The 12071-nt window shown below is 50.5% G+C and overlaps 1 protein-coding gene across 1 annotated transcript in view; it reads right to left on the bottom strand.

Moving 5' to 3' along the window:
- The window catches only part of Synpo (synaptopodin), a 66208-nt gene that overhangs the window by 30895 nt on the left and 23242 nt on the right, over positions 1-12071 (bottom strand). The window contains 1 exon segment of the mRNA XM_085699818.2: positions 4181-4822. Within this exon segment, the coding sequence (XP_085555944.2) occupies positions 4181-4562 (382 nt within the window). The 5' untranslated portion in view covers positions 4563-4822.

Raw genomic sequence — 12071 nt, 5'->3', positions numbered from 1 at the left:
TTGCCTGTTATATTAGGTGGGGGACAAGATGCTAACCTGGCGAGGGCACCAGGCAAGAGATTGCTTTCTTCTAGTGCATGCACTGGGGAGGTGACTACACCCCAGCCTGTGGAAATCCAGGAAACAGGGTGTGTGGGTGAGAGGAAGAGAGCGAGGCTAGGATTACTGTGTGGGTGGCTGCGAACGAGAAAGAGATGGGAAAAAGAAAGGAGAAGAGAAAGCGGTTCTGCCTGCATGTGGGTGTTTGATGGTGGATGGGCAAGAGTGGCCGTGCCTGGAGGACAGGCCGTGGGTGAGAGAAAAGGATATGGTTTAACCCTTGTCTACAGGAAACTGTCCTTGTGTGACAACACGGACGTGTGTCTGCGTGACTTGAAGCGGGATGAGAGTCATACAAACAAACCTGAGACACTTGTCCACATGCACCGTGTGATATGAGGAATAAGGGGTTGTTGGGGGGGGGGTATGCCACTGTCTGCCCATTGGACATATATGTGCAGGGTTTGATGACATTCACACATGTATAAAACTTAAAAGGTCATATACAGGCGAATGTTTGTCGAGAATGTGGTCTGTCTACACTGTGGTGTACACATATGTTTATGGATGTATGTGGTATGTAAGTTTGATCGAACAGCACAGGAAGGTATAAGTGAACCTGTGTGCAGTGCTCTACAATGGCGTCTTCCTGTTAAAGTCACCAGGGTGTGGGGCTCCCTGCCCAGCCTCCTGTGCCATCTGCTCTTTTCCAGAAGCCTAAGGGACAGGGCCCTTGACCATGGCTCTTTGACCTTGACCAGACTCTGTCAGCTCTCTGCCTAACAAAATAGATGTGGTTCATTTTCTCTACTTAATCAAGATGGGTGTGGTCAGGGCAGACTCACTTTGCCATCTAGACCCATACCCCCATTCTCCTCCCCATCTGAGGCTCCAGGTAGTATCTATTACAGTGGCAAAGGCCCAGAATCCTCTAGGTCGCCCTCCCCAGCAAACGGCCACTTGCAAAGGAGAAGCTGGGTCAGCCGTGGCTCACAGGTCTCCCTGTTACATCTGAAGAAGAGGACTGCGACTTGGCTGGGTCGCCCACCCACTTTCAGAGCCTGAACAACCATTTTCCAGCCCCAGGTGGGTGGAAGAACACAGCCTGCTTCCTTGTCTCCATGGAAACAAAGCAGCAGAAAGAGGATTTAGAAGCCTGGGTCCAAGACCTCACAGGGTTCAAATCTCAACTTCTCCACCTACAAGCCGATGGACTGCAATTTGGCAATTCTCTTAAATTCTGTGAACCTAGTTTCCTCATCTGTAAAACAAAGACAAGAAAAGAACAGAACTGGGTGTGGAAGACACACTTTGTGCCCCAGCAGGGGAGAGGCAACAGTTCAAGGTCAGCACAGGTTCCTTGGCAAATTTCAGGACAGCGGGATTACTTAGCAAGACTGCTTCAAAATAAAAAGAAAAGAAGAGGGGGAGGAGGAGGAAGAAGAGGTGACAGCAGTGGCAAATCTGAATTCCGTGAGCCTATTCAGGGGATGCAGTGAAGTAATCTGTATAAAACATTCAACACGGAGCCTAGCATCTGAAAAGAGAAGCCTGGGTTTGCAGCCTTTAATTGTGCTACCAATTTGCTGGGTGACTTTGTACACGTGTCGTTTTCGGTTTCTCTCCTGCTATAGCCATCGACCCAGCAGACTTGATCCCCTGTCAGGTACAGTCGACTGAGACCGTGTGGAGAGATGGCTACAGAGTGGATCTCTTTCGTGGACCATCTAGTGCTTGGCAGAGGCCTGGTCACTTCCCTATATCAGACTTCTCTCGGTCACTGGTGACACAGAACCTGAACGTGAGGCTGCAGCCCCTTCTTGCCTGCCAAAGGCCTTGCTCTGCCCAGCTCAGCTGGTACCAGCATCCACTGATTCCAAATAAAGGTCTGCAAGGTGCCCCAAGCAGAAGATGAATGGCTTGGACTTCAGTCTGCCAGGCAGCACTCCAGAAAAGTCAGGTTTAATAGCGGAAGGATGGGTGTGATTGTCTGAAGATGCCTATGATCCACTCTCTAATGAGAGGAAGCTTGGAGAGGAAGCCCTAAGCTGCTAATAACCTGGCAGCTTCCCAGACTTCTTCCCTCAGACTCTCCAGGCAGAGGGAAGGGACCTGCCACTCCCCAATCCCTAGGGAGTAGGAAGACCACTGAGACTTGATCCAAGACCACCCAGATTTCCACTGCTTAGCAAGACCCAGCTTCCTTTGAGAAGTCTTGCCTCTCCCTTCTTTCTCTCCTCCTGAGGCCACTCCTGCCCACTTGGGCCCTAGAATGCTCGGAACAACTGGATGGACCATAAAGAGACAAATGAATTGGGCTGTTCCTGAAAAGGATACACCAAGTCTCTGGGCTGACAATGGCTGTGCGTCTTGGACAGATGACTCGAATCTCTGAGTCTCCATTGTCTCACCTGCCCTTCTTTGGAAAGCTACAGTAAGACAGGGAGTGAGATCCCACCAAATGACCCATAGCCTGCGAGATGCCAACACGGTCATTAAAAGTGATCTTTTCTCCTCACCATCCCACCCATACCATTCCCGGGCATCTGCAGAAAGCACGATTTCAGAACAGAATCATAGCTAATAGCCCAAGGCCCTAGGACAAACAACCATGGCTGAACAGGCTCGTCACATCCTGGGCAAGTCACTTGCACAGCCGAGCCTCCATCTTTCCTCTACGTAATGGGCTCTGCTGCGAGACTGCAGCAAGCCATACACAGAAGCTGTTAGCACAGCAGCCTCTGCACAGAGCTCATCCAATGGCAGTTACGCTGTTCAGCCAATAATGATCGCCTCCATTTCACTTTACACACCTACCCAGAGCATTGTAAATTTTCCAAAACATAGCTACAGCTGAAATTGTGGCACCCTTTCAACAGCTCCCGTTTTTAGTCTATTTTCACAGATGGAAAAAAATGGTGAGCTCACCAAAGGGACTTGCTAGGGCTTGACTACCGAGCACTGGGCTGATGGTACCCCGTCACCATCACCCCTGCCTCCTGACCCAGCTGTGGCCCAGGTAAGGGGAGGGAACAAGTCACAATGGTCCTCAGGTTCATTCATACTCAGGCTGACTCTGAGGTCCTCCTCCCTGTTTAGAGGCTCTGCTGGCCCCTCACTGCTCCTGCCCAGCTCTCTGTAGAACCCATGCCTGGGCAGAGACTGTGACCAAATGAGATGATCAGATCCCGGAGAGAATTATTGCCGAGAGCAGAGTGGGTGAGAAGGCTGGTGAGGTGCCAGCTCTGGCGTCAGCAACACCTGCAGAGAAGTGAAGTGCTCCTTCACTCTCTTGACGCACAAGCCCTCCCAGGACTGTCCCACACACACACTCTGCACCCTAGGGACCTGCTGGCATCAGCTCTCCTGCCTGGGCAGATGATGGCTCAGCTCACGGCCAACCCCACCCGCAGTGTGAACCCACTACAGCGTTTCCATTGGCACTAGCCAGCTGTGGAGGCGATTCGAAGTAGATTCCCTTGCCTATCCTGTCTGCTCTGCAGACTCCAGCTCTCACTGCCCCCCTCCCCAGGAGAAAATGATCCTCCTCCCTCCACAAGCTGTCGCTGGAGCTTGTTGCAATCCAGGTGACAAGGCTTCTGCCTTTGTCATTCATCTCCGACAGATGGAGAACTGAGTAAGGACCCTTTGCCTAGCTCAGCCAGCAATATGCTGAGTTACCCAGAGGAACACTCTCCTACTCTTGAGTCTCAGTTTCCCCACTAAGGTCATCTTACATGGAAGGCTTCAGTCTCGCCCTGCCAGTGCCTGGGAGGCAAAGGCCTCTCTGTCAGGGTGTTTGTCTAGAGCCGCTGAGCTCTGTGGAGTTAATGAAAGGGGCTCTGCCGGGGCCAGTTGCTTGGGACTTCACAGCCAATTGCTACAATGGTTAAAGGGCAGCTGAGAGGGGCGAGTGAGATTTTTGTCAACCAAGTGAGAGATGGACTTTCTATTGGTGCCTTCTCATTGACAAAGAGCTGGAAATACCCATACTGCCCAGGTGCCCACTCCCACAGCTGGAGAGACTCGCTGGAAGACTTGTGATCACTGTCAAACAGCCTAGGAAAACAAGCTTTAAGAGTCCCTGATTAAGAGCCTGTGGGGTTTTCTATGACCCTAGGGAGAAGAGATATAAGCTTACCTGGTTTCTGGGCCACCCTGGACCCAGGGCTGGTGTTACCACTGACTGTCATCACTTTCCGGGCCTGTACCACAGCCCAGTCCTGGCTGGTCCCGTCACTGTGCTGGAACCCACCTCGTGCCTCCCTGGAACAGCTGGATGGCTGGATTATGTCTGAGACTCTGGATAGCTGTGGTGTGCCGTGGCTGGCTCTGTGTCTGCTGGCCGCATCTTCTTCCAGGTCCGCAAGCCTCCCCTCTCCCTGCTGGCCGTCTTCGCTGCTGCTCTCCTCAGCTTCCAGAGCCAGGCACCTGTAGCTCCCGTCCGGGATCTGGAAGGTGCAAGGGGCAGGCCTCCCCTCACTGGGTCCAAGGGTTGGGGGTGGGAAGTGAGGGCCCAGCATTATGGTCCTCTCCTTGGTAGTACAAAGCAGCAGCTCCCTGGAGCAGGGTGGGTGGTCCGTGTGAGTACCGCTCCTCACTCCCCTTGAGGCCTCCTTGGGTTCTCTGCAGAGTCACCTTCTGCTGCTGCTGCACAGGGCTGGAGTGAGGTCCAGAGGAGGGATGAGACGAGTCCTTTCTGGGCTGGGTGAAGATGTTGGAGTCCTCCAACACTTCTTACCCTCCTGAGCTCTGCTATGCAGGGCCCTTCAGCGCGATCTATCTGTATAGGAAGAGACGATACCATACATCAGAGAGCTCACTGAGTATTCTGAATGGAATCCCTGAGACCTGTCCACTCCTGGGTACCTCAAGAGCTGGGTGGGATCTGGGGTACAATTCCCACACCTCCACAGGAAAGTGTTCCCGGAGGTTCTACCTTGGAGTATGCCATTCACGCCCTATCCTTAGGCTACCTGACACTTATTTACTTAATGTTTCCCTTCAATCCACTTTAAATAACATAATTTCTATTACTTTAGAATTATCTTGAGCAATAATTGCAGGAAAACCACAAGCATACAGTGCCAAGTCATTCTCTTCCCTGTGCACATTAAATAAATATCTTGTTATTTTAAAGCACTTGTGAGCACCATGTAAAAAGAATTCTTTCACGTCCCACCAAAGGTATACACACCGCACAAGTCACAGGGACGGTGGGGTAGGGGTACACAAGTATGGTACACAGCTGGTTATAAGAGTCAACACACACGAAAAAGAAAATTTGCCAGGCAGTGGTAGCACCTGCCTTTAATCCCAGCACTCGGGAGGCAGAGGCAGGCAGATCACTGTGAGTTCGAGGCAGTCTGATCTACAAGTGTTAGTTCTGGGACAGGCTCCAAAGCTAAAGAGAAACCCTGACTCAAAAACCAAAAAAAGAAAAAAGAAAAAAGAAAAAAAGCCAACACAATGGTTTGCTTATGTGTGTCCAGACTTTGAGCGAGAACCCAACTCTACCACATATGTGTTGATTTCTGAGTCTCCCACCCCCCATTTGTAAGATGGACATTGTAATCTAGCTTGAGCACCCCAGAATTTGAAAACCCCAAACCCCAAACTTTCTGAGCACCATCATGTAGCCACGAGTCCCAATCCCATCCTGGACTTGGGGATCAAGTCACAATAAACATATGGTACAGTTAACAAAAAAAAGCCTTGTGTAAAATGGTCTTAAGGCCGGGTATATAAAATTCATAAAACAGAAAGTAAACTTAATTTTAGACTTGGCTTCTCATCCCCAAAGCTATCTCATTATGCATATGCAAATTTTCCAAAAACCTAAACGAGTCTAAAATTTGAAACACTTCTGGACCCAAGCACTTTGGATGAGGGATCAACTCTAATTTAATCGTGCCAAGGGTTCTATGAAAAAAATGGATGCAGAGCACTGAGCACACTTTCTGAGCCATCACTTAACTTACGGGGGTTGCTCTTTCAACCCACAAACATTTATCAGGCCCCTGCTCTACTTCAGGTATCGTTAAGAGACACGTAGTGTAGATGAAGGTATGGTGTTCTGACTCATGAAGTTTTGATATTTGTTAGAGCAGTGATTCTCAATCCTCCTAAGACTGGGACCCTTTAGTATATAGTTCTTCATGTTGTGGTGACCCCCCCAACCGTAAAATTACCTCATTGCTGCTTCATAACTGTAATTTTGCTACTATTATGAATCATAATATAAATATCTGTGTTTTCTGATGATCTTAGACAACCTCTGTGAAATGGTCCTTCACCCACTAAAGAGGTACAGGTTGAGAACCACTATGTTAGGTAGCACTGTGAGTGATAATGAAAAATAGTGATAATAGTAGAATTATTTATAAGTGTTACAAATGGTGATAATCAGGAGAGGGTGGAAGCTTTCTCTAAGGGCGGAGGAAGAGGGGATGAATGGAGGGTACTCGGGCGGAAGAGCTTGGCAGATGGACAGTGGGCGTAGAGAAGGGGGAAGAATATGGGATGCCACGCAGGTCTCTGTGTTCGTGGGGGTTGGAAACAAACTGGAAAGTGCAGGTATTTGGTGGAACAGGGAAGCGTCTGATGCTTAGGTTTCCAGGGAAGATGTGCAGTGGGCAGGTCCAGGTGGGGTCCCAGAGAGCAAGAGAGAGTCCCACGGTGGGGACAACAGTTTGGAAATCATTTGAGGAGACACAGAGTGTGATATGAAAAAGCCATTTTCAGTTGAGCAGATAACCCTTAAGGCAGGGCACATTGCCAGTTACGCTTGCAGGCAGCCTTGTAGTGAATGGATATTGTAGAAAGACGCCATCTACCACTGCTTAGCCATGTGAACTCTCTATTAAGAGATAGCTAGAGGACTCGTGCGTGCATATACTCATGTACTGACTACTCCTGGCTGGTGAGGATTTATGGAAGGCTACTGGCTTGATGACAATGGAGCCGAGCCTTACCACCCATGGCCCTTAGGCCTCTAGCCCAGGCAGAGGTCAGTCATCTCATCTGTAGTAGTCTGGGTTGAGTTGCTGGCCTCTGACTGGGGCTGTGCCAGGAGAGACTGGTAGGCAGACTGGGGGATAAGTGCATTACCAGACCCTCTGGTAGGTCAGAGCCAAGCAGGGGAAGGCAAACATGAGTTCTGATCACAGAGAGAACCAAACGCCTGTCAGCAGGGCCCGGGAAGAAGGGAGCCCCCAGGACTGGGCATCCACTCCCTCCTGGGTGTTCACTTAGGCAAGCACCAGATAGATGCTTCATAGCTCATCCTAGAGGGAGGGAAAGTGAGAATTCACTAAATGAGGTGACCCAGTTAGGAATCACACCTTGCTCTGACACCTTGACCCTGAGGTTGGACCTCAAACCTGATGAAGGTGGCCTCAGATTTTCACTCCTCCCCAAGACCTTGCTTGCTTACCAACAGATGCCAGACTCCTGTCATTGAAGTCAAAGGCCTTAGATTCTCAGGAAGGGGACCTTAGATTCTGCATGAGCCTGACCAGATGCCTCCCGCCCTCTGGAGGCAGTTTTCCCCAAGGACACAGTGCAACTCAGGCAGCCAGCGCTAGAAGGACCACGGGACTCCGGCATCACAGATCCGTGATTTTCAGTACTCAGAGCCACCCACCCCTACCCTGTCACAGAACCAGATGGCAGGAGGCAGCGGGAGTGGGTGAAGGGCGGGGGCAGAGCTCTCTGACTCCCTGTGGGGGCCTCGCCTGCTCCATCTTCCCTGCTTCTGTTTTGCTGTATTTGACAGTGGCCACGGTTTCCAGGAAAGAAGAGAGAGGCGGAAAAGTTAACTTTCCGCCACCCACACAAATATTTTTGGCCAGCTTTGTCTTCAGGCTGCCAAGCCAGGAGGGAGGGGTTGGCAGGAGCACTCCAATTCAGAGCTCCCTTCCAAGGAGGCAGGGTTTCCAACCCAGGCAGGGGACTCAGCAGGGGTCCTAGCAGGCCCGGCTCTGAAATACCCAGGGATGCTCCAGAGTCACAGAAACTCAAAATCACAATAGAGGGCATTGCCTCTTAAGTGTCTGCCAGGTGCTGGTCTGAGTTCTTTACCCATAATTCTTCAGGAAGGTGGCAGGGGTGGGAGGAGTATATGGTCTGGGGATGAAGATCCTGAAGCTTGATAAATATGTAGAGTTTTGGGCAAGAAGGGTAAAAGGGTGGGAACCAGTGTTGCCAGGGTCAGGTCTCTGAGCTACCATTTTCAGCAGCTACGAACTGTGACTCCGGGAACTACACAGTCCCTGGAGATGCTGAGCCCATCCGTGTGGGCAGGAGAAGGCCAGTCCTGCTTAGCAGAGATGGAAAAGGTCCCTCCCGAGCTTGATTGCATTTTTTAAAATATATATATATATATATATATATATATATATATTATTTGTCATGCATACAATATCCTGTCTCTATGTCTGCAGGCCAGACATAGAGATCTCATTACAGATGGTTGTGAGCCACCATGTGGTTGCCAGGAGTTGAACTCAGGACCTTTGGAAGAGCAGGCAATGCTCTTAACCACTGAGCCATCTCCTCAGCCCGCTTGATTGCATTTCTATGCTCACACTGCCCCTATCTTGCTACCAGCTCTGAGCTCTGGCAGGGACCTACAGAGTACGTGTTGCCCCCCAGAGGGAGCTTGGAGCCCAGGTCAGGTGGCAGGTACTAATTGAACCCAGGCACCTGGATGCTCCAGACTCAGCCCCACAGCCCAGTTGGGCATCAGATGCCCTGTAGTCCCAGCACCTGCTGCCAGCTCCTAAAAGTAGAGTTCAGTATCTGTGACCCAGGGTGTGTGTGTGTGTGTGTGTGTGTGTGTGTGTGTGTGTGTGTGTGTGTGGTCCTTTGTGCTGTTTTCTGCATAGTGGAGGAAGGAAGGGTGCTGGCTGGGGGTCAGGTCTTGATTCAAATCCTGACTCTCTGTCTCTGTTTCTATCTGTCTGTCTGTCTCTCTCTCTGTGTGTCTCTGTGTCTGTCTATCTGTCTTTCTGTCCTTCTCTCTCTCTCTCTCTCTCTCTCTCTCTCTCTCTCTCTCACACACACACACACACACACACACACACACACGTGCGCATGCACACACTTGTGTGCTGCAATGCCCAGCCTGAACTAGCCCCCTGTGCTTCCCAGGGTGGTTGTAGGGATCTGTAGACAGAGTGTAAGCTCACTGCTTTCAGCCACAAGCTTCTTGCTTTCCAGGCCCTGTGACATTCAGGGCCAGTGACTGCCATTCACAAGCTACCATGTGGTTATGAAGGAGATGAGGGAGCGAGGGCTGCAGGAAGTAACAACAGTGTCCATCCAGGCAGGGGGCCCTCGTTCTCCCAGAGTCATCACAGGATCTGAGCTTCTCTTTCCGCCTTTTTCTAATTATATCCCCACTTCTCCCTTCTCCCTTTCTTTTGACAGAGTCTCTAGCCCACACAGGCCACAAGCTGGTTATGCAGTCAAGGACAACCTTGATCTTATGATTCTCCCATCTCTAACTCCTAGCTGTGTGCCACCAAGCCCAGTTTATATGGTGCTAGGGGTTTCGCCAAAGGCCTTGTACACGGTAGGCAAGCACTCTACCAACTGAACCACATCTTTGGCCCCTTTTTTCTTTTTACAAATCTTTTAAATTTTTTTATTTTATCTGTATGAGTGTTTTACTGATGTATATATGTGCACCACCGTGCATGCCTGGTGCCCACAGAAGACAGAAGAAGGTGTTAGGTCCTCACAACAGGAGTTATGGATGGCTGTAACCCATCATGTGGGTGCCGAGAACTGAACCCGGATCCTCTGCAAAAGTAACAAACGATCTTAACCACTGAGCCATCTCTCCAGCCAGCCCCATCCCCTTATTTTCCTTTTTGGCATAGTCTCACTATGTAACCCTGGTTAGCCTCCAACTCATATCCTCCTGCCTCTCCCTTATCCCTACCCAAGTGCTGAGATTCTAGGCATACCTGGACCACAGGGTCTGATCCTGTAGGTAGAGGACAAAATTAGGTTGAGAAGGAATTAGTAGCCTAGAAAGTTAAGACCCTCATTTCCCAAGAGGTCCTTCTCCCTACCTGACCCCATCCTCCCATGCAGTCTATTTCTGCCTCTATACTGAGTAGGATATAATCCATTTTTCTTGGCTTCCTAAGGGAGATGATCCATCAAGGCCCCACGAAGGCAAGGCAAGACCACTGGAGAGAGACCTGGAAACCCATCTGGATTTGGATAGGGCAAGGTTGAGCATGTTGGGAAGGGTATAGGCAGGGGAGGCTGGAAGAGAGAGGGCCAGATTACAACAGGCTTCAGTTGCCAGGACCCTTTGTGCTAACGGTGTAGATGCAACCCTGTAGGACTGCTGATGACCAGTTCTGTGGAATGGGGTTAAGGGAGGCAAGATTGGAGCGGAAGGCCAGAAACTGCACCGGGGTTGGCACACGGGGGTCCCTGGAACGGAAATGTTTCGGAGCAGTTTCCCAGCTCGTGGCACAGTGCCAGGTACATACAAACAATACGGTGATAGAGATGACAATTGTGTCATGTCTTTGTCAGGTTTTATTCCAAACACCTCACTCATTTGACCCTCTCCAGGAGAAGGAGGTGCTATTATTAACCCCATTCCATAGATAAGGAAGTTGAGCTTCCATGACGTGCCAAGTTCACACAGCCAGCAAGTGACTCAATCAGGTTCTGATCCCCATAGACTCTAGACATCACGGCTCATCCACAAGGCTGCACTCCCCTAGCGGTGTAAATAGCTCCCAAATGAACTCATGGGTGCGGGAAAAGGACAAGGACAAGATGGGAGATTTCCTCCAGGGCCTGCTACATCACCTAGCACACTCACTGTTCCTTAACATACTAATGTGGGGTAACCAAGGGATTAACTATATGTGTAGCTGATGCAAAAAATGGGGTATCCCTGGGAAAGGGGTTACTCAGAATCTGCCCACCCCACTCCTATCTGGCAGTACCCTCAGATTCAGAGTAGATAAAAGGGCATTGTCTGGCCTGGTTAGAGCTGTGGTCTTCCTATCACTAAGCAGAGGGCCCGTGCTATCCCCAAGCATCTGAGCCAAGAAAATGCTCTGTCTGCCTCTCTCTCCTGGGGCAAGGATGGGTACCAAGGAAGGGACATAAAGCAAGAACCCCATGCTTTGGCAACCTCCAGACTGGGGCTCTTGACATTGCTCTGTTCTGCATTCTTGGAGAAATTACTTTCCTTTCCCTGGGCCTCAGTTTCTCCCGCTGAAAAAAGTTAGTGTGGTTGGTGGAGCAGAAGCAGTGGGGTGACACCGCATGGACACCTTCCTTGGACTTCTCCTGTCTCATTGTCTTTGTGGCATTGGAATATGACTGCCCATTTCCCAGCCCTCCTCCTAGGCCCTGAAGAAAAGACAAAGCTTCTGACCTCCTCCATCTCTGCCCAGCAGCAGCAGCGTCAAGAGACCCAACCTGCTATGGCCTTTTCCTCTTCCTTGATATTACTTTCCTTTCTTTCAACCCCACCTGTCCCTTGGGGAGAAGGAGCCTGGGTTGAGCGGGCATGGTGCAAGGCTAGGAGAGCCCAGAAGCATCAGGAAATTCCTGGCATTAGAGGGCAGTGAGGACCAGGGGTCCTCAGGGAGGTGAGTGCTAGCCAAGCCTCAAGATTGCAAATGACCCCGGATGCATCACGTCACATTGCCCCCCCAGCCCCTCCCACCCCCATGCCCCTTTGGCAGAGCAGAGGCTCAGCCATTCATTTCTCTGTTCTTTCACTCAACACGCATTCACGAACGCCGGCTATTTTAAACTCTGGTGGCACACGGTGAACAAGAGGGAGAGAAACCCTACCCACGTGGAGCTCACATGTTTTTGGTTGGGGTGGACGGATAATAAATAAATAAATAAGTGAGCCAATCAGATGGTGCTAAACGGGATGGAAACATAATTAAGCAGGAAAGAGAGCCAGGGCGTGCTGTGCAGAGTCGAGATAGAGCAAGCAGAGAGAAACCTCCACAGATGCTATTCTGGGTTTTGGG

The sequence above is a fragment of the Myodes glareolus genome, chromosome 13, assembly GCF_982192425.1.
Source record: "Myodes glareolus chromosome 13, mMyoGla1.1, whole genome shotgun sequence".
NCBI classification, from domain to species: Eukaryota; Metazoa; Chordata; class Mammalia; order Rodentia; family Cricetidae; genus Myodes; species Myodes glareolus.
Note: the sequence above shows the minus strand (reverse complement) of the source record. Positions and strands in the feature narration are given on the sequence as shown.